At 42.2% G+C, this 22,961-nt stretch overlaps 1 protein-coding gene across 5 annotated transcripts; it reads left to right on the top strand.

The window, feature by feature from the left end:
* Positions 1-22,810, top strand: LOC139407123 (ralBP1-associated Eps domain-containing protein 1-like). 5 transcript variants are annotated; one of them, XM_071150530.1, is made up of 19 exons: positions 1-709; positions 2,288-2,411; positions 7,180-7,373; positions 7,550-7,706; positions 8,019-8,083; positions 9,888-10,053; positions 10,527-10,590; positions 10,844-10,998; positions 11,137-11,258; positions 11,648-11,728; positions 13,416-13,503; positions 13,691-13,789; positions 13,946-14,018; positions 14,116-14,314; positions 17,306-17,479; positions 17,592-17,678; positions 20,831-20,970; positions 21,097-21,202; positions 21,369-22,810. In XM_071150530.1, exons 1-19 carry the CDS (start codon positions 557-559, stop codon positions 21,435-21,437), a joined length of 2,316 nt encoding a protein of 771 aa, XP_071006631.1. In that variant the 5' UTR covers positions 1-556; the 3' UTR covers positions 21,438-22,810. The 5 variants fall into 5 exon arrangements, with proteins under 5 accessions (XP_071006631.1, XP_071006630.1, XP_071006627.1 ...); XM_071150529.1 differs by having other exon boundaries at positions 7-709; positions 7,544-7,706; XM_071150526.1 differs by having other exon boundaries at positions 9-709; positions 7,544-7,706; positions 8,019-8,152.
* Positions 22,811-22,961: the final 151 nt, after the last annotated feature.

Genomic DNA, 22,961 nt, shown 5'->3' with positions numbered 1-22,961 from the left:
GATCCGGGCGCCGCTCACTCACAACGTCTGTACGATGACATCACGGGGCATAGGACTGGTGGAGAAAAGAGCCAGAAGACCCTAAAACTTCACGTCTAATATAATTTTGAATTATTCAGACTTGATTGAAACATACGGCAACGGAATAGAACCGGAAGAACTCCGTTTCATTTACCGTTGAATACCGACACCCAGTCTCGGAAGTTGACTATTGCTGACTTGAGGCTGGTTTTCTACCTGGCTAGCCAGCTACGTTAGCTAGCTGCTAACAGCTTGTAACGTTAGTTGCGAGCCCAGAAAGTCTATCTTTATCCATTGATAAATAGCAAAGTAATTACCCGAAATAGTCAATTGTTCTAACCATTCGGTACGTAATATTGCGACTGGGCTAGTTTCTGGGGACATACAAGACCCCTTCTTGCCATAACCAGCATTTCGCTAAGCTATTTAGCAAAGCTAACCAGCAACGTCGCTCTTTCGCACTTTTTGGGTCCAGTTCAGGCAAGTAAGGATAACGAAACAGCTAGTTCGCTAAACGGGTACTTTTTATGCCATAATGGAAAGTTTAACATTAACTGATGGAGAGCAGAAGTATTACTCTGATTTGTTCGTTTATTGCGATACGGACAACACAAAGAAAGTGGCTTCCAATGGCAGAGTTCTTGACCTTTTCCGGGCGGCCCAGCTACCCAGCGAGGTTGTCCTGCAGGTGGGCTACCTAAATTAACTAGCCAGCTAAACGTATCAATCTGTCAAATGTGATAGAGGTGTGTTGACATGTATGTGGCGTTCATGTTGACAGTGGTTAACGTGACGAGACACACCTTATACTTGCCAGTTAGCAAATTGAAAAAGGTATTTCCTGCATCAGGCTAACTAGCAAAGCATGCTACCAAGAATATACTTAAGTTGCTAGCATTACATTTTATACATAGCCACATGTTCTCTCAACACCACAGCTATTTATTTTCAATGTTTTTCTATCTGTCTTTCTGCTTGATATTCTTGCAATTTGAATCATAAACTAGCTTAATTATCCCCACTTGTTTTTGTAGCTAACCAGTTTAAGTCGACAGCCCACTTCCTCTCTTGTGTATTTAATACTTTGTTGCTTGCTGGACTGGATACAAAATGTACAGTATAAGATACTCATATTTGAATCGCCTTGATACTATTCGAAGGTCATAGTGCTCATTTGACTGATTAACATTAATCCAATCCAAGATGTGAAGCCAGTAGAATGTGCATTGGAGCAACGACTGTGTTACTTGAACATAGTCAGTCATGTTTAGCTATTTCTTTGTATATTCGTGCTGTTATCAATTTGTGGGCTGACGCCAACATTTCTGTTGCGGTTGAAGGTTTGCTGGGCTGTCTTTCTTTCAATGTGTCATTTATTGACCTGCTCAGTCTAATTCCTAGGCCACTTGTCCTGGTGTAGGCTATAGAATTCATGTGCTAGGAAGGGGTGTGACTCAGACTTTTGTTTCAACAGTTACTGTGCTCTTTTGTGGGCCATGATGTATGCTTTTATTTCCTCCCTAATGCAAAAACACAGGACTAAAGGTTTCTGTTTTGGTTGTTCATTATACTGAAGAATAGGCCTAATCCATGATCCATAAATCTGAGATGTGAAATGTTGCCTCGGTCTGTCTGTGGCCTATTTCCCATTGAAATGATGCAGACTCACTAGGCCTTGGCTGGTAGTTATATTTCTTACCAACGCAATGGCAAAGTCTCAGGGAATAGGTCTTCAACTTGCCGTATACATCTAATTCAGATGCATCCTTGTAGAAATGTCAGACCATTTTCTTTTATGACGACACAAGTCACATTGCTCAGTGAGCACACAAAGCAACATCTGTCTTCCTGTGTTAGTTAGGAAGCAATGTCCTTGGAACTTTCTCTGTGAGAGACTGCAACATTCCCTCCCATGATCAACTATTTGGCACATAACAGTGATGCGTGAACACAATAGTGAGTTTATATCACTCTACAGTATGTTGATAATAAGATGAACTGCCCCTCCCTACCTTCAGGCTATGCTCAAACCCTACATCCCAACCACCTCTGGTCTCTTGACCCTTACGAGACGGCAGCTCCTGCTCAACCCAGTCCAAGCTCTTCTCTGTCCTTGTATCCCAAGGATGGAACCAGCTTCCCCCTGATGCTAGGACAGCAGAGTCCCTGCCCATATTCTGAAAGTGCCTGAAACCCTACCTCTTCAAAGAGTATCTTAAATAATCCCCCTCCTCAAAAAGACTGAAATGTAAATTTGTTGTCTCAGATCACAGAGCTCTGTGGAGCCACTCGCCTGGGCCATTTTGGAAGGAGCCAGTTTTACATTGCACTGAAACTCATCGCTGTAGCCCAGTCCGGACTGCCTCTCCGAGTAGAGAGCCTCAATTCTGGTTAGTAAACATGTCTGGAATGCTCCATCTATTAGGAATTAACCACTAATGTATGAGAGAGGGTATTAGCACCTGGGGGCACACTGGACAATGTTTACATCTTTTTATGTTTGCCTTTGGTGCGGTTTCAGTTCAATTCAGTTGCCTATATTGAAGGGAGAGTAGCATAGTCATGTGTTTTTCACAATGGCGCACATTTGACTTCAAAACAAAACTGATTACAGTGCATTCGGAAAGTATTTAGACCCCTTGACTTTTAACACATTTTGTTATGTTACAGCCGTATTCTAAAATAAATACAATTGTGGTTTTCCCTCATCAATCTACACACAACCATAATGACAAAGCAAAAACAGTTTTTTTAAATAAATAAAACTGATTACATTTACTTATGTATTTATTTAGACCCTTTAGTCAGTACTTTGTTGACGCACCTTTGGCAATGATTACAGCCACGGGTCTTCTTGGGTATGATTTTACAAGCTTGGCACACTTGTATTTGGGGAGTTTCTCCCATTCTTCTTTGCAGATGCTCTCAAGCTCTGTCAGGTTGGATGGGGAGTGTCGCTGCACATCTATTTGAAGGTCTCTCCAGAGATGTTCGATCGGGTTCAAGTCCAGGCTCTGGCTGTGCCAATCGAGGACATTAAGAGACTTGTCCCGAAGCGACTCCTGCGTTGTCTTGGCTGTGTGCTTAGGGTCGTTGTCCTGTTGGAAGGTGAACCTTCTCCCCAGTCTGAGATCCTGAGCGCTCTGTAGCAAGTTTTCATCAAGGACCTCTCTGTACTTTGCTCCGTTCATCGACCCTGACTAGTCTCCCAGTCCCTGCCACTGGAAAAACATCCCACAGCATGATGCTGCCACTACAATGCTTGGTACCAGGTATACCCAAGATGTGAAACTTGGAATTCAGGCCTAAGAGTTCAATCTTGGTTTCATCAGACCAGAGAATCTTGTTTCTCATGGTCTGAGAGTCCTTTAGGTGCCTTTTGGCAAACTCCTAGCGGGCTGTCATGCCTTTTACTGAGTGGCTTCCGTCTGGCCACTCTACCATAAAGGCCTGATTGCTAGAGTCCTGCAGAGATGGTTATCCTAATGGAAGGTTCTCAAATCTCCACAGAGGACCTATAGAGCTCTGTCAGTGACCATTGGGTTCTTGGTCACCTCCCTGACCAAGGCTTGCTCTAGGAAGATTCTTAATGGTTCCAAACTTTTTCCATTTAAGTATGATAGAGGCCACAGTGTTTTTGTGGATCTTCAATGCTGCAGAAATTTGTCTGTGCCTCGACATAATCCTGTCTACGGACAATTCCTTTAACCTTTATTCCTTTAACCTCTTTGCTTGGTGCTTGCTCTTACATGCACTGTCAACTGTGAGACCTTTTTTTATATAGACAGGTGTGTGCCTTTCCAAATCATGTCCAATCAATTGACTTTACTGCGGGTGGACTCCAATCAAGATTTATGAACTTTTCAAGGATGCTCATTGGAAACAGGATGCACCTGAGCTCAATTTTGAGTCACCAGAGCAAAGGGTCTGAATACTTATGTCAATCAGGTATTTCTGTGTTTTATACATTTCCCAAAATGTCTAAAAACCTGGAAAAAGGGAAGGGGTCTGAATACTTTCCTAATGCCATGTGTGCTCCCTAGAGATGAGCTGTTTTCAAATGCATATACTGTCAGCATAGAGGATACATCACCCAAGTTTCATATCTGAGTCCGTTTAATAAGTAGCAGGATGCAGAGATATGGATGGATCAGAGATGGAGTGTGATTTTGCAGGAAATGAAGACTACTATAAAGTACCAGTCAAAAGTTTGGACACACTTACTCATTCAAGGGTGTTTCTTTATTTGTACTATTTTCTACATTGTAGAATAATAGTGAAAACACAAACTATTAAATATCACATATGGAATCATGTAGTAATCAAAAAAGTGAAACAAATCAAGAAAAAATATATATTTGAGATTCTTCAAAGTAGCCACCCTTTTAACTTGACAGCTTGGCATTCTCTCAACCAGCTTCATGAGGTAGTCACCTGGAATGCTTTTCCAACGGTCTTTAAGGAGTTCCCACATATGCTGAGCACTTGTTGGCTGCTTTTCCTTCACTCTGCGGTCCAACTAATCCAAAACCATCTCAATTGGGTTGAGGTCGGGTGATTGTGGAGGCCTGGTCATCTGATGCAGCCCTCCATCACTCCTTCTTGGTCAAATAGCCTATACACAGCCCAGAGGTGTTTGAGGTCATTGTCCTGTTGAAAAGCAAAATGATAGTCCTACTAAGCGCAAACCAGATGGGAAGGTGTATCGCTGCAGAATGCTGTGGTAACCAATCACAGGCATTGTCACCAGCAAAGTACCATCACACCACCACCTCGCATGCCTCGCATGCTTCACAGTGGGAACCACACATGTGGAGATCATCCGTTCACCTACTCTGCGTCTCACAAAGACACGGCAGATTTCCACCGGTCTAATGTCCATTGCTCATGTTTCTTGGCCTAAGCAAGTTTCTTCTTGTTATTGGTGTACTTTTAGTAGAGGTTTCTTTGAAGCAATTCAACCCATGAAGGCCTGGTTGATGCAGTCTTCTCTGAACAGTTGATGTCTGTCACTCTGGGAAGCATTTGATGGGAAACTGAGGTTGGTAACTCTAATGAACTTATCCTCTGCAGCAGAGGTAACTCTGGGACTTATTTTCCTGTGGCAGTCCTCATGAGAGCCATTTGCGATTGCACGTGAAGAAACTTTTCGAGTTCTTTATCTTTTCCATATTTACTTACCCTTACCTTCATGTCTTAAAGTAATGATGACCTGTCATTTCTCTTTGCTTATTTGAGCTGTTCTTGCCAAAATATGGACTTGATCTTTTACCAAATAGCCCTATCTTCTGTATACCAACCCTACCTTGTCACAACACAACTGAAATTCCACAAATGTAACTTTTAACAAGGCACACCTGTTAATTGAAATGCATTCCAGGTGACTACCTTCCTAAAGCTGGTTGAGAGAATGCCAAGAGTGCAAAGCTGTCACGGCAAGGGTGGCTACTTTGAAGAATCTCAAATATAAAATATATTTAGATTTATGTATCACTTTTTTTGGCTACTAGATGATTCCAAATGTGTTATTTCATAGTTTTGATGTCTTCACTATTCTACAATGTAGAAAATAGTACAAATAAAAACCCTTGAATGAGTAGGTGTGTCTAGATGTTTGACTGGTACTGTATATACAAAAGCATGTGGACACCTCTTCAAATCAGTGGATTTGGCTGCTTCAGTCACACTCGTTGCTGACAGGTGTATAAAATTGAGCACACAGCCATACAATTTCCATAGACAAACATTGGCAGTAGAATGGCCATACTGAAGAGCTCAGTGACTTTCAATGTGGCACCATCATAGGATGCTACCTTTTCTTCAAGTCTTTTTATAAAAAAAAAAAACCTGCCCCGGTCAACTAAGTGTTATTGTGAAGTGGAAACGTCTAGGAGCAACAACGGCTCAGCCTTGAAGTGGTAGGCCACACAAGCTCTCAGAACGGGACCGCCAAGTGCTGAAGCCCGCAGCGTGTAAAAATTGCCTGTCCTTGGTTGCAACACTCATTATCGAGTTCCAAACTGCTTCTGAAAACGTCAGCACAATAATTGTTCGACGGGAGTTTCATGAAATGGGTTTCCTTGGCAGAGCAGCCGCACACCAGCCTAAGATCACAATGTGCTATGCCAAACGCCAGCTGGAGTGGTGTAAAGCTTGCCGCCTTTGGACTCTGGAGCAGTGGAAACTGGAGTGTTGAATCACGCTTTACCATCTTACAGTACGACGTACGAATCTGGGTTTGGCGGATTCCGGGAGAAAGCTACCTGCCCCAATGCATAATGCCAATTGGGAAGTTTGATGGAGGAGGAATAATGGTCTGGGGCTGTATTCATGGTTCGGGCTAGGCCCCTTAATTCCAGTGAAGGGGAAATCTTAAAGCTACAGCATACAATGACATTCTAGACAATTCTGTGCTTCTAACTTTGTGGTAACAGTTTAGGGAAGGCATGGCTGTGCCCCTGTGCAGAAGTTGAGGTCCAGACATAAATGGGTTGGCGAGATCAGTGTGGAAGAACTTGACTGCCTGCACAGAGCTCTGACCTCAACTCCATCGAACACCTTTGGAATGAATTGGACCGCTGACTGCGAATCCAGGCCTAATCGCCCAACATCGCTAAATAATCTTGTGGCTGATGGAAGCAAGTCCCTGCAGCGATGTTTTAACATCTAGTGGAAAGCCAACCCAGAAGAGTGGAAGCTCTTATAGTAACAAATGGGGGACCAACTCCATATTAATGACCATGATTTTTGAATGAGATGTTCGATGAGCAGGTGTCCACATACCTTTGGTAATGTAGTGTACAAGCGAAGAATAGAGAACACATTCAACAGGAAATTGCACAGCCTAAACAGGAACCTGGGCCAGAGCTATTGGAGGAAAAGACTCAAAGTACCTCTTGAAAACCTGAACATTAGGCTTTGTAAAGCACCTTTTGATACATCACTTAAGTAAATTGGGTAACACTTTAACTAGATGTGGTTAATAATGCAGCTGCAAACAAATGTTGTGGTTATCATTTTCAACACTTTTGGAGGCCATGTTGTAATAGGCCATACTAGACGACAACAACTGACTAGTTAAGTCCTGCTAGTTGAAACAACTAGCTAGCTAGAAGGGATTTGAGGCAGTGCTATAATCTAACAGTTTCTCATCTACAGTCAAGGACTTGCCTCTGCCTCGCTTTGTTGTGGCCAAGAATGAACAGGAGGCCAGACACACAGCCATGTACCCAGACTCTGAGAACCAGGGGTCTTACCAGGGCGTAATCCCACGACCCCCAGGCCGAGGGCAGGTCAAGAAGTTGTCTGCCCATGAGGTCATCCAGCCCTGCGTGCCCACAGTAGAACCACAGGTCATTGCCCCTCTGAGCGTTTCTCTTATTAAGAGATCTCTAGTGGAGAAATATATTTGATCAACTATTTGAATGATCTAGTTTCTTGACAGATTGATCTGTCAGAATTACAATTCAAACTTTGATAGACATTTAGGTTTTAATCTGATGTTATTTGCCACTCTTTGAAGCTGCAGCCTGACACCACGTCCCCTGTGGTGTCTCCGCACCAGTCCCCTCCCACCTCGCCCCACTGGAGAAAGCACAAACGTCAGGCCAGCGGGGGGAACGTAGAGAGACAACCTGTGGTTGTGGCAGGTGCTGTCTGGACACCTTTCAGAGAACCACAAGCAGGTACACACTCCACACAACAACCTGTATCCTCTGAGTGTTAGTCTGACAAGGTTTACAGTTTCAGTTGTAGATGTGTATTAATATCTGTACACAGTTGTCATGCATCGTTTTGGCTTTCGCCAGTCATATAACTATTACATAGCTTGCTAGATAAGTGAGGTTCAACATGATTATTGATAATAGGAATATTGATGACAAGTGTCTTTAATCCACTCACTGAATGCTTGAGTATGCTCACAGCATCAGCGAGAAGGAGCTCTGTGTAATCTAATTGCCCTGTCCTGAGGCTGTGTAACTCTCCTCTCTCTACAGGACCTGTGGTGTCAGGTGATGGGATGTGGTCTGCCAACTCTCCTCCCCCTGTTCAGGAAAGCTGGGTCAGTTTGAAAGATGCTCATCCCCCCTCCTCCAGCACACTCCCAGCAATACATTCCTCACCGGTCCAGGTAGTGCAGCAAATGCTTCCATGGACCTGTCATATTTCTTGTAATGGCTTAAAGGCATAGAGATGGAGATGGCCTATTTCACTACATGCTCTATTTCATTGGCTAATGTTTCCCCCTCAAACTACATACGGTGCATTCGGAAAGTATTCAGACCCTTTGACTTTTTCTACATTTTGTTATATTACAGCCTTATTCTAAAATGTATAAAATTGTGTTTTTCCCCCTAAATCTACACATATTACCCCATAATGATGAAACGAAAACAGTTTTTATAAATGTTTGCACATTTATAAAAATAAAGACTATCACATTTACATAAGTATTCAGATCCTTTACTCAGTACTTTGTTGAAGCATCTTTGGCAGCTATTACAGTCATCTTCTTAGGTATGATGCTAAAATCTTGGTACACCTGTATTTGGGGAGTTTCCCCATTCTTTTCTGCAGATCCTCTCAAGCTGTCAGGTTGGATGGGGCGCATTGCTGCACAGCTATTTTCAAGTCTCTCCAGAGATGTTTGATTAGGTTCAAGTCCAGGCTCTGGCTGGGCCACTCAAAGATATTCAGAGACTTGTCCCGCAGCCATTCCTGCGTTGACTTGGCTGTGTGCTTAGGGTCGTTGTCCTGTTGGACGGTGAACCTTCTCCCCAGTCTGAGGTCCTGAGCGCTCTGTAGCAAGTTTTCATCAAGGACCTCTCTGTACTTTGCTCCGTTCATCTTTCCCTCGACGCTGACTAGTCTCCCAGAGACTGCTGCTGAAAAACATCCCCACAGCTTGATGCTGCCATCACCATGCTTCACCGTAGGGATGGTGCCAGGTTTCCTCCTGACGAGACCCTAGGCATTCAAGCCAAAGAGTTCAATCTTGATTTCATCAGACCAGAGACTCTTGTTTCTCATGATCTGAGAGTCCTTTAGGTGCCTTTTGGAAAACTCCAAGCGGGCTGTTGTGCGTTTTCCTGAGTGGCTTCCATCTGCACACTCTACGATAAAGGCCTGATTGGTGGAGTGATGCAGAGATGGTTGTCCTTCTGGGAGGTTCTCCCATCTCCACAGAGGAACTCTGGAACTCTTTCAGAGTGACCATCGGGTTCTTGGTCACCTCCCCGACCAAGGCCCTTCTCCACCGATTGCTCAGTTTGGCTGAATGGCCAGCTCTAGGAAGAGTCATGGTGGTTCCAAACGTCTTCCATTTAAGAATGATGGAGGCCACTGTGTTCTTGGGGACCTTCAATGCTGCAGAAATGTTTTGGTAACCTTCCCCAGATCTGTACCTCAACACAATCTTGTCTTAGGTTGAAGGAATTGTCGAGCTCTAATGGCTTGGTTTTTACTTTGACATGCACTGTCAACTGTGAGACCTTATATAGACAGGTGTGTGCCTTTCCAAATCATGTCCAATCAACTGAATTTACCACCGGTTGAAACATCTCAAGAATGATCAATGCAAACAGGATGCACCTGAGCTCAATTTTGAGTCTCATATCAAAGGGTCTGAATACTTAATTTTTTTTAATACATTTGCAAAAATGTGTAAACCTGTTTTCGCTTTGTCATTATGGGTTTTGTGTGTAGCTTGATAAAATATTTAATACTTTTTAGAATAAAGCTGTAACGTAACAACATGTTGAAAAAGTCAAGGGGTCTGAATACTTTCTGAATGCACTGTAGCTATTGCTACTACAATAAGTCAGGAACGGTTCTTTTCTCTCAATGTTTCACATGACTGGCTTTAGGAGAACTCTTCGATACGAACGGTTGCATCTGCGACAACAACCAATGAAACCCAAAGACAGTCCAGTGGTGGTTATGACGACCCCTGGAAAATCACAGACGAGCAGAGACAGTATTACATAAATCAGTTCAAGACCATCCAACCAGACCTCAACGGTTTCATTCCTGGTGAGTAGTGAGCTTTGTGTGAAACCAGCTTTTACACATTCACCTTCAATCTGCAGTTGCTTCATCCATTTTTGGACTAATAAATTAATGTTATTCAAGAATCAAAGGGTATATACATTAGAAATGCCTAATGAGCTTAGTTTAACTGTCATACTCCATCAGAACCCAAAATATGTTTGTTTTACACCAATGGTTGTAAACATTGTACATGTAAACAAACATTTTATAGCCTCTCAACATGTTAAAAACTATCTTTAATATATTGGCTGGTCAGTCCTTGTATTCATAGCTCTGCCCATTCAATTTTAGTGGTTACATTTCTCCAGGCCTATCCCTCAGCTTTTTACCAAAACAGAGGCAGGGAACCACTTTGTTTCAATTAAGGATTGGCCCTTTAAAGGTTACAGGGACTGGCTGTTATGCTACAGTGATTGACCCAGCACAAACAGTTTTTCCCTTCGTCTATATTTCAGGTTCTGCCGCAAAAGAATTTTTCACAAAATCAAAGCTACCTATTCTTGAACTGTCCCACATTTGGTAAGTTATTAGAAAGAGGGCTATTGGCTTTAGTTGAGATGCTCCCCATATGTAATGATGGAATTGTATTATGAACCACCTGCTTTATTCTTAATCCAGGAAGTAATACCAAAGAATGGAATAAATAACTCTTCATTTATTGAATTTGGATACCTCTTGTCCAGTGATTGAATTCACAAGGGATTCGAGCAGTTTTCCATTCACGAGTGTGTTTAGTTTTTTTTTTCGCTGACTCACATTTTTTGCATTACAGGGAGCTGTCAGACTTCGATAAAGACGGGGCGTTGACACTGGATGAGTTCTGTGCTGCATTTCATCTGGTTGTTGCTCGGAAAAACAGCTATGATCTTCCTGAAAAGCTGCCGGAGAGTCTTATGCCAAAGCTTATTGACTTGGATGACTCAGCAGGTAAAAGCTGGCGCTCTCCTGCTATATAATCAGAATCTGTCCAAACCTGGCCTTGGGACTGTCTGCTGAAGACAGTTGATTTATGAAACACAGAGAGAAATGGAATCGTCATCCTGATATAAATGTTCCATGTTCCAGAGGTTCCAGACCAGGCCCCTGACGTGGGCTACTCGGGATCCCCCGTGGAGGTGACACCCAACAAGTCCCCCTCCATGCCCTCACTCAACCAGACCTGGCCTGATCTCAACCAGGGCAATGAGGTTGGACACCGAACCACCACATGTTGTCACTGTAAAATAGGTCATCGTTGAACTTTTGCCATTCCAGCATTTTGCAAATTACTTCTCAATTAAGTGATCGATAAGGATCTTTCCATTGCTCGGTTTTAGTAGCTGTCCTCTCGCAGTAATTTCCTAATTCAGTATCTTTCTTATCCATTTTTAAGAAACACAGATTAATACTTACAGAAAGCTACAATTCTCAATCAGTCAGTTTGCTCCATTTCTGTTAAGCTAGTTATCATGGTTCCAGTCAATATCCATCCCTTCCTCACTATAATGAATGGATAAGTGATGGTAAATGCAGTGGGGTTTGTAACTGGGTGGGGAATCATCCTGTGTGCTGATGTGTTTCTGCTTTGTCTCTCTAGCAGTGGGAGACTTTTAGTGAGCGCTCCTCCAGCTCACAAACTCTGACCCAATTTGATTCTAACATTGCGCCAGCTGACCCTGTAAGTCCATCACTTAGTTTGCCTGTTTCAGTATAAATTATGAAATTAACCCAAGGGCTAATTAAGATCTCGCTCTGAGTGCATGTACTTAGTGCTACTGAATTTACCATAACAGCAGTACCCATGTGATTTTTGCTTGCTTAGCTTTTTTGTTGTCCCATATTATAATAAAGAATTACATTGTGGGCCCTATAAGTTCCTGGGATATTTTAAATGTTAGCAATATTTAATGTCTTCACTTTTTTTTTTACTCTAAACTATGAAATAACACATGGAATCATATGTAACCAGAAAAGTGGTAAACAAATCAAAGTAGCCACCCTTTGCCTTTAATGACAGCTTTGCATTCTCTCAACCAGCTTTATGAGGTAGTCACCTGGAATGCATTTCAATTAACAGGTGTGCCTTGTTTAAAGTAATTTGTGGATTTTTTTTCCTTCTTAATGCATTTGAGCCAATCAATTGTGTTGTGACAAAGTAGGGGTGGTAAACAGGTGGCCTTTTACCAAATAGGGCTAAGTCCATATTATGGCAATAACAGCTCAAATAAGCAAAGAGAAATGACAGTCCGTTACTTTAAGACATGAAGGTCAGTCAATCCATACAATTTCAAGAACTTTAAAAGTTTTTAAGTAAAGTTGCAAAAACTCATCAAGTACTATGATGAAACTGTCTCTCATGAGGACTGCCACAGGAAAGGAAGACCCAGAGTTACCTCTGCTGTAGAGGATACGTTCTTTAGAGTTAACTGCACCTCAGATTGCAGCCCAAATAAATGCTTCAGAGTTCAAGTAACAGACGCATCTCAACATCAACTGTTCAGAGGAGACTGCATGAATCAGGCCTTCATGGTCAAATTGCTGCAAGGAAACCACTAAAGAACACCAATAAGAAGAGACTTGTTTGGGCCAAGAAACACAAGCAATGGACATTAGACTGGTGGAAATCTGTCATGTCTTTTTGAGACGCAGAGTAGGTGAACGAATGATCTCTGTGTGTGTGGTTCCCGTCATGAAGCATAGAGGAGATGGTGTGGGGGTGCTTTGCTGGTGACGCTTGTCTGTGATTTATGTAGAATTCAAGTCACACTTAACCAGCATGGCTACCACAGCATTCTGCAGCGATACGCCTTCCCATCTGGTTTGCGCTTAGTGGGGCTATCATTTGTTTTTCAAAAGGACACCTCCAGGCTGTGTATAGGCTATTTGACCAAGATGAAGAGTGATGGAGTGCTGCATCAGATGACCAGGCCTCCACAATCACCCGACCTCAACCCAATTGAGATGGTTTGGAATGAGTTGGACCGCAGCGTGAAGGAAAAGCAGCCAACAAGTGCTCAGCATATGTGGGAACTCCAAGACTGTTGGAAAAGCATTCCAGGTGAATCTGGTTGAGAGCGTGCCAAGTGTGCAAAGCTGTCAAGGCAAAAGGTGGCTACTTTGAAAAATCTCAAATGTTAAATATATTTTTATTTGTTTAACACTTTTTTTTAAATAAAGAAAAACCTTTGAGTATGTGTCCAAACGTTTGACTGGTACTGTAGAGCTTCAGTTTTCTCAATCTGCATAATTGCCATGAATGGAAGCCTTTTCTAGCCTTTTACAAACTATTCTGACACTATATGAAATATTTCTATCCTAATGGCAGTATATGGGCTTATGATCATCAGACACCTCTGTCCTTACAGGATACAGCCATTGTCCACCCTGTCCCCATCCGCATGACCCCAAGCAAGATCCATATGCAAGAGATGGAGCTGAAGAGAACCGGAAGTGGTAAGATACTTTCCCCATATGATAAGAGCACGTAAACATATCAGAAGACCGAGCTCTGTCTTCTAAAGCAGTGGAGACTGGAGAGACTAGCAACTCTCAAAAATTTTACTGAGAAGTAGTGAAGGGATGCACTGTACCTCTTTCTAAATACTGTTATGGGAATTCACCGTCTTTCTCATTCCTGAAGACCACACACATCCTACGAGTCCCCTGATGGCTAAACCACCTGACCTCTCTGAAGAAACCAAGCTTGCCACCTCTATGAAGTTTGTAACTGCTAACTCTGGTAAGTGTCTCAAGGGATGTGCCATTATCATAAAGAATTTAGGACAGTTGCAATTTTTAGGTAGGCCATATTTCCTATAATAGATCTGTGACCATATTATATTGCATTTCCTTGAGGCATGGTTCAAGATACAATACTCATATTTCTCTCCTAAAGGTGATGGTTATAGCAGTTCAGATTCCTATACTTCAGATCAAGACCCAATTACAAGTGTTGTAACAAGACAAAGGTAAGTTGGTCTCAATATCTAGAGATATTCGATGTCAAAACACATGCTTTGTTAATTGAAGAGTTTTTGAATGGTAAGCTCACCAGCTGTGTTGTAGGTCTCATTCTGGGACGTCTCCTGAAGGACTGAAGGTGGTGACTGCTCCCCCACCGCCACCCCCCAGACCACACGCCTCCCACTCCCGCTCCTCCTCTCTAGACATGAACAGAAGCTTTGCGGCTGTCCCCACCGGGCCACAGTCGGCTGGAGTCGTGGCCTACCCTCCAGCCGTGCCTCCTAGACCACTACCCACACAGGTAGAACTATCAGCACAGACCTGAAGACTTATCAAAATGTTGCCGCCTCTGTGTAGTCTTAAATAGGAAATGTACATATTTAAATGCTGAAATCTCCTTTCTTTATGTTCTATTCACTCTACACACACTTATTATTACTACTACTACTACTAAGGGAGTGAACGTTATTTATAATAAGGGTTACATGGAGAAAAGAGAACCTCTCTGAAATTAAAATGGATAGCCTTCCCTTGGAAAAAAAGTGATATACACACACCCAAAATAATAATTAAAACGAAGTGGATAGCAGAGAACATGTTTAGCCTCACTTCTTGGAAACACCAAAGCCTTAGATATGCAGTTTTAGAAACTGTTCTTTCTTCTGTAAGCATTACATGGCAACGCAGTATTTTTTTATATTTTTTTTGGCACAGGGCTGCGGGCCAGAAGGTTGTGAGTTCAGAGACTACTGTGGACAGGTGTCCTTTATAAAAGCTATCATATTTGCAGGTCAGAGAGAAAAATGGCCTTATAGAAACATTTCATGCAATTCTACATAATGTTACATATTAGCAGAATATTTTTTAATACCACATAAATTACAGGCTAAGAATGGACAGATGTGTGTTCATCTTGTCACATTTCTCCAATGCCAAATCAGTGTGTTTTGTCTGCAACAAAACTGTTCATGTCTGCAAACAATCATTAGGAATCTGAGAATGGTCACAAGTGTTTCCCTAAAAGCTGTCTTGGGTTTAAATATCTTCTATTGTACAGAAAGTGAATAGCTTAATCAATTGATAGTGACAGAATTTGATTACCTCCCAAGCAAAGTACATTTTTGTCTCTGCTGTAGAAACTAAATGATATCCCGGGTATTTTACCGCTTGTTTCTATCATAAAGCGTCACGGACCTAAGCACTGTTATAGTTTACTTTATATAATGGGATCTGTCATTTTTTCCCCCTCTAAATCTTAAGATAACAATGTATAGGCCTGTGCTTTTTGCCATTTTCTTTAATAAAAGGTAGACCTATGGCAAATCTATGGATATAGCAGCCTAATAGCCTAACTTTATCTGTCAAACAGGTGGGCCTACCTCTTTCTTAAATAGGAAGAAATAGGCTCCAACACAAAGTCCTCTTGTTGTTACTAAAGTCGAATTAAAACTTTATATTAATGATGCCAACTGTCCATTGGTTGTGCTGCTGCTTCAAATTTCAGCACCCCAATGTTACTCGAATCAATAACTCTGAACATAGGTTATAGGCTAGTCCACGCACATGATTTGGACTAGGCCTAATCGGAAGTAATGTTTGGAAGAAGCTTTTGACTCACCTCCTGAACTGCTGCCACTGTAGGCCTGCACAGCATTGGTGAGACGGCACACAAAAAAGGTTTTGATCAGCAAGAGCAGAGCAGCCCGGGGCTCAGGGTTGGAATATCCATTGCCGTGTGTAATGCAGCCTAGTTTTATTTATACCATCCCAGCAGCTATCTTTGTAATATAACTTTGATCTGTGCTTCTCCGGCCATGCACTTCGTAGCCTATGAGCTATGGATAATTTGATTGAGACTACACTAAATAGCCTGTAGGCTCACTTGATATTGCATGCCAGGCGGAGAATCAGCGATGAGGGGCGGCATCAGGCGCGCGCGCGCGCACACACACACACACACACCGTACCAGTCAAAAGTTTGGACAGATCTAACCATTCAAGGGTTTTTCTTTATTTTTACTATTTTCTACATTGCAGTGAAGACCTCAACACGATGAAATAACAAATATGGAATCATGTAGTAATGAAAAAAGTGTTAAACAAAATATATTTCATTATTCAAAGTAGCCACAGTTTGCCTTGACAGCTTTGCACACTCTTGGCATTCTCTTAACCAGCTTCACGAGGAATGCTTTTCCAACAGTCTTGAAGGAGTTCCCACATATGCTGAGTACTTGTTGGCTGCTTTTCCTTCACTCTGTGGTCCAACTCATCCCAAACCTTCTCAATTGGGTTGAGGTCGGGTGATTGTGGAGGCCTGGTCATTATTTGGCCTCTCCTCCTTGGCCAAATAACACTTGCACAGCCTGGAGGTGTGTTTTTGGTCATTGTCTTGTTAAAAAACAAATGATAGCCCCACTAAGTGCAAACCAGATCGGATGGTGAATTGCTGCAGAATGCTGTGGTAGCCATGCTAGTTAAGTATGCCTTGAATTATAAATAAGTCGCAGACATTGTCACCAGCAAAGCACCACTTCCATCCTTCACGGTGGGAACCACACATGCGGCGATCATCCGTTAACCTACTCTGCGTCTCACAAAGACATGGTGGTTGGAACCAAAAAGGTCAAATTTGGACATCAGACCAAAGGACAATTTTCCACAGGTTTAATGTCCATTGCTTGTTTTTCTTGGCCCAAGCAAGTTTCTTCTTATTATCAGTGTCCTTTTAGTAGTGGTTTCTTTGCAGCAATTCAACCATGAATGTCTGATTCACACAGTCTCCTCTGAACAGTTGATGATTACTCTGGGTCTTCCTTTCCTGTGTCGGTCCTCATCAGAGACAGTTTCATCATAGTGCTTGATGTTTTTTGCGACTGCGCTTGAAGAAACGTTCAAAGTTCTTGATTTTCCGTATTGACTGACCATGTCTCAAAGTAATGATGGACTGTTGTTTCTCTTTTCTTATTTGAGCTGTTCTTGACATAATATGGACTTGGTCTTTTACCAAATAGGGCTGTCTTCTGTATACCACCCCAACCTTGTCACAACACAACTGATTGGCTCAAATGCTAAGAAGGAAAGAAATTCCACAAATTAACTTTAATTAATTTGACTCAACACTCCCCTTGACTGAAATTGAAAAAACATGACCCTCCCCCAATTTTCTCCAGGTACCTATGCAGTAAATTTCAATCCACACCTAAGTCATTGACTAAGTAATCTCCTATTCAAGGTTGTGTTCCATTTTTCAATATGCAGTGTTTAGTCTGAACCCTGTGTTTTTCCCCAGACCTCAGGTCCCCACAGTGGGCATCGCTCAGATGAGGGCCTGGCAGCTCATTCCACTACCTCGCCCCAGCAGATCCCGGAGCAGCCCAACTTTGCTGACTTCAGTCAGTTCCAGGCGTTTGCTGCCTCAGAAGAGCCCAGCGATGACGGGGAGAAGCACCCAGAGAGTCTGCCGGTAAGTCAAACACCGTAAAATACAGAACCACCTTGCAGTTGGTGAACCTAACCCGGTTATATCATCTGTACTCCTGTTATAATAAGACAGACTGTTCGTTCTCCGTTCACAGGTAGAGAAGTCTTCAGAAGGTGCTGGGCCTTTGAGAACTGTGAAGAGTGACAACCAGGAAGAGCGAGCTGCAGCTACTGTGAACTCTGTAAGTAATTGACTTATTTAGACCATGATGCACCTCAATCAATCACCCCAACTACCTCGTGCCTCAGTACACTGACTCGATACCTGTACAGTGGCTTGTGAAAATTTTGGAATTTTTCCTATTTTGTTGCCTTACAACCTGGAATTAAAATGTATTTTTTTAGGGGGGGGGTTTGTATCATTTGATTTACACAACATACCTACCACTTTGAAGATGCAAAATATTTTTTGTGAAACAAACAAGAACTAAGACAAAAACAGAACTTGAGCGTGCATAACTATTCACCCCCTCCCAAAGTCAATACTTTGTAGAGCCACCTTTTGCAGCAATTACAGCTGCAAGTATCTTGGGGTATGTCTCTGTAAGCTTGGCACATCTAGACACTTGGATTTGTTCCCATTCTTCAAGGCAAAACTGCTCCAGCTCCTTCAAGTTGGATGGGTTCTGCTGGTGTACAGCAATCTTTGAGTTATACCACAGATTCTCAATTGGATTGTGGTCTGGGCTTTGACTAGATCATTCTAAGACATTTAAAGGTTTCCCCTTAAACCACTCGAGTTTTGCTTTAGCAGTATGCTTGGGGTCATTGTCCTGCTGGAAGGTGAACCTCCGTCCCAGTCTTAAATCTCTGTAAGATTAAAAAAAAGGTTTCCCTCAAGAATTTCCCTGTATTTAGCGCCATCCATCCTTCCTTCAATTCTGACCAGTTTCCCAGTCTCTGCTGATGGAAAAACATCCCCACAGCATGATGCTGCCACCACCATGCTTCACTGTGGGAATGGTGTTCTCGGGGTGATGAGAGGTGTTGGGTTTGCTCCAGACAGTGTTTTCCTTGATGGCCAAAAGGCTCAATTTTATGTCATCTGACCAGAGTACCTTTTTCCATATGTTTGGGGAGTCTCTCACATGCCTTTTGGCGAACACCAAACGTGTTTGCTTATTTACCGCCGGACAGTATTTTCATGTCCGGATGAAATGCATGCCCAAATTCAACTGCCTGCTACTCATCCCCAGAAGATAAGATATGCATATTATTAGTAGATTTGGATATAAAACACTCAGAAGTTTCTAAAACTGTTTGAATCATGTCTGTGAGTATAACAGAACTTATTTCGCAGGCGAAACCCCGAGGACAAACCATTCAGATTTTTTCTGAGGTCACTCTTTTCAATGGGGTTTCATTGGGAATCCAGATTTCTAAGGGACCGTCTTGCAGTTCCTACCGCTTCCACTGGATGTCGCCAGTCTTTAGAAATTGGTTGAAGTCTTTCCTTTGTGTAATGAAGAAGTAGCCCTGTTCAGAACGAGGGTCACTTGTAGTGTACTGTTAGATAGAGGCGCATGACCAGAAAGCTAGCTACAGTTTGTTTTCCTCCTGTATTGAATACAGATCATCCCGTCTTCAATTTTATCGATTATTTACGTTAAAAAAATAGCTAAAGTTGTATTACAAAAGTAGTTTGAAATGTTTTGGCAAAGTTTACAGATAACTTTTGAGATAGTTGTAACCCGTGTTTTTCTGGATCAAACTCGCCAAATAAATGGACATTTTGGATATGTATCGACGGAATTAATCGAACAAAAGGACCATTTGTGGAACATATTGGAGTGCCAACAAAAGAAGCTCATCAAAGGTAAGGCATGAATTAAATTTTTATTTCTGTTTTGTGTCGTGCCTGCAGGATTGAAATATGCTTTTCTCTCTTTGTTTAGGGAGGTGCTATCCTCAGATAATAGCATCGTTTGCTTTCGCCAAAAAGCCTTTTTGAAATCTGACGTTGGCTGGATTCACAACAAGTGTAGCGTTAATTTGATATCTTACATGTGTGTTTTCATGAAAGTTTGATTTTTATAGTAATTTATTTGAATTTGGTGCTCTGCATTTTCACTGGCTTTTGGCCAGGTGGGACGCTAGCGTCCCACATATCCCAGAGAGGTTAATTAAGCAATGGCTTTTTTCTGGCCACTCTTCCGTAAAGCCCAGTTCTGTGGAGTGTACGAGAGATACTCCAATCTCTACTGTGGAGCTTTGCAGCTTCTTCAGGGTTATCTTTGGTCTCTTTGTTGCCTCTCTGATTCATGCCCTCCTTGCTTGGTCCGTGAGCTTTGGTGGGCAGCCCTCTCTTGGCAGATTTGTTGTGGTGCCATATTATTTCCATTTTTTTTTTAATGGATTTAATGGTGCTCCGTGGGATGTTCAATGTTTCGGATATTTTTTATAACCCAACCCTGATCTGTTGGGTTATAAGAGCTCCATGGTCTTCATAGTGCGACTTGCTTGGTGGTGTTGCAGACTCTTGTGCCTTTTTGAACGGCTTCATATTTATATATACTGAGATCATATGACACTTGGATTGCACACAGGTGGACTTTATTTAACTATTTATTTGAGTTCTGAAGGTAATTGGTTGCACCAGATCTTATTTAAGAGCTTCATAGCAAAGGGGGTGGATATATACAGTTTACATAAGTCAGAAGTTTACATACACCTTAGCGAAATACATTTAAACTCAGTTTTTCACAATTCCTGACATTTAATCCTAGTAAAAATTCCCTGTCTTAGGCCAGTTAGGATCACCACTTTATTTTAAGGGTGAAATGTCAGAATAATAGTGATTTTATTTAAGTTTTTTTCTTTCATCACATTCCCAGTGGGTCATTAGTTTACATACAGTCAATTAGTATTTGGTAGCATTATTTGGAAGCTTTAACTACCTGACTGATGTCTTGAGATGTTGCTTCAATATATCCACATAACTTTCCTACCTCATGATGCCATCTATTTTGTGAAGTACACCAGTCCATCCTGCAGCAAAGCACCCCCACAACATGATGCTGTCACCCCCGTGCATCACGGTTGGGATGATGTTCTTCGGCTTGCAAGCCTCCCCCTATAGGACTCATTTTACTGTGGATATACTTGTGTACCTGTTTCCTCCAGCATCTTCACAAGGTCCTTTGTTGCTGTTCTGGGATTGATTTGCACTTTTCGGACCAAAGTACATTAATCTCTAGGAGACAGAACACGTCTCCTTCCTGAGCGGTATAACGGCTGCGTGGTCCCATGGTGTTAATACTTGCGTACTATTGTTTGTACTTGCAAATGGTTATTTTCAGATTTATACAGTGTGTTTTATTTTTTTCCCTGTCAGGCCAAAGGGTCCATCATGGCCCCCCCACCTAAGCCTGTCCGCCGGAGACTGAAGTCTGAGGATGAACTCCAGGAAGAGGCCCTCCCCCTGAAGTCTAACGTCATAGCCACTGTTTTAGCTGCACAGCCGTCCATTCCCAGGTAGGAACAGGGGCTCCATATGAATCTGAATAGTGACTGGTCTTTCATTGTTGATTTATATATCGTTGATCACTTAATTGGCATTGAAATGAAGAAATTTAAGTTTAAAAAAATAAATAATTGCAGGTCGGTTGGGAAGGATAAAAAAGCAATTCAAGCCTCTATCAGAAGAAACAAGGAGACCAACACAGTCTTGGCCAGGCTCAACAGTGAATTACAGCAACAGCTAAAGGTAGGGGAGTGTTTAAACACAGTACATGCATACTAACCAATTTGTTAGTGAACTGAACCTGAGGCTTGATTTGGAACATTTTGGCATAAAAAAAATCAAAGCCTTTACAAAGGTTGAACTTCATTCCTAATTTTTGGTGATTTATCTTGTTGGTTTTCATTCATAGGACTTGCTAGAAGAGAGGATATCTTTGGAGGTTCAACTGGAACAGCTTAGACCATTTTCCCATTTGTAACCTGTTTGTGAGGAGGATAAGTCCATGAGAGCAGATAGGAGAGATGCACATGTTATTCTCCCGATGTCCACTCCCTCTGTGTTCTGCTGTCTCTACTGTGGGAAACGGACTCTGTCACCGGCTGACTGACTGCAACAACACACCCTGAGTCGCCCTCATCAGACAGAGTACAGTCTTACCAGAGCGGCTGGGATGGGAACGTTACAAATATTGGCACTTTTATTTATCAAAGAAATAAAGATTATTGTAGACGTCAATCCCTTATAACAGGACAGGCCCCCGAGGCTAGGCAGGCAGGCATAGAACTGGAACTTGAGTCATGGGGTACTGAAGGCCAAGTTCCCTGCCCATTCTTCCCCTTGATGACAAGTGTCCAGTTCACTGAATGAGAGGAGCACACTGTGGTCTGTCTGTAGTGTAAGTGGGCCTGGCCGCCCGGGCCCTGTCAAGGACAAATAATCATACCAGCGAGGGCATTGGGTGAGGAGAGGGGAGGAGTCTATGGGAGATGATGCTCTATCCTGGAGCACCTTGGACTGATCATGTGACAGGAATTTATTAATGTTCCAGTTTATTACTGTGTGTGGATGTATGTGGGCAGGCAACGGTTACAAACTGCACAATGCAAGTGTATATGTGTTCCTTTTAGTTTTTTTTCACTAGTCTTCTGCGATTTGATCCTTAACACAGTAAGCTGTATTACCTTGTGAAGTGATCGACCCCCAGATGACGGGACACCTTTAAGTTTTCGCTCCTGGCTCTGTAGTTGCTCATGCTGCCGCTGCCTGTGAGAGAGGTCCTTGTGAGATACCAACTATGGAAGTGAGACCTGACTGAAAAGACTGCACCCCCCCTGTTTTTCTTTTTGTTTCCCCTCTGACACCATTTTTATTTTTACCTGCATGTTGTTCATGTTCTTATCTAGTATGAAGACTGCGCTTAATAATAGACCACTTGATTTCTACCTGTATATCTTACCTAGTATGACATTGTGGTGGTACCTAAACATTGTATAACTGTCTTTGTTTTCCTGGAACTTCCTGTTTCTTTTCTCAACCTGTCCTCAAATGCCTTACTCCTGGCGTTCAGGTTTCCACTTTATTCTATTCTCCCTGTATTGAACCTAGGTGAACCTTCTTTTCCCTGCTGTTCAGGTTGATGTACTGTAAAAGGGTTATGTTGTATATTGTATATGATACACACCTTTTGATCTCATATGTACATTTGCATTAATTGCTGACTAACAGCAAATATTCTATTTAATTGCTTATTATGGCTGTGGGATGATGTTTAACTGCATGGATGTATCTCTGCAGAATGAACTAGCAGCTGTGTGATTTTTACACAAAATAAAATGACAATATTTTAACCACCTTTTTCTGGTTCAAATGTTATTGTTGATGTGACTGACTCAAGCCGTCCCAAGGAATACCTTGTATTGCTACATTTTGAACGCTAGATAGTAAAAAATGATGCATTCCAGTCTGATAAGATCCTTTATCAGCTGATGTGAACTTAGGCAAG

The sequence above is a fragment of the Oncorhynchus clarkii genome, chromosome 4 (assembly GCF_045791955.1).
Source record: "Oncorhynchus clarkii lewisi isolate Uvic-CL-2024 chromosome 4, UVic_Ocla_1.0, whole genome shotgun sequence".
NCBI classification, from domain to species: Eukaryota; Metazoa; Chordata; class Actinopteri; order Salmoniformes; family Salmonidae; genus Oncorhynchus; species Oncorhynchus clarkii.
The sequence above is the reverse complement of the archived record's forward strand: the minus strand, read 5'-3'. Positions and strand labels throughout refer to the sequence as shown.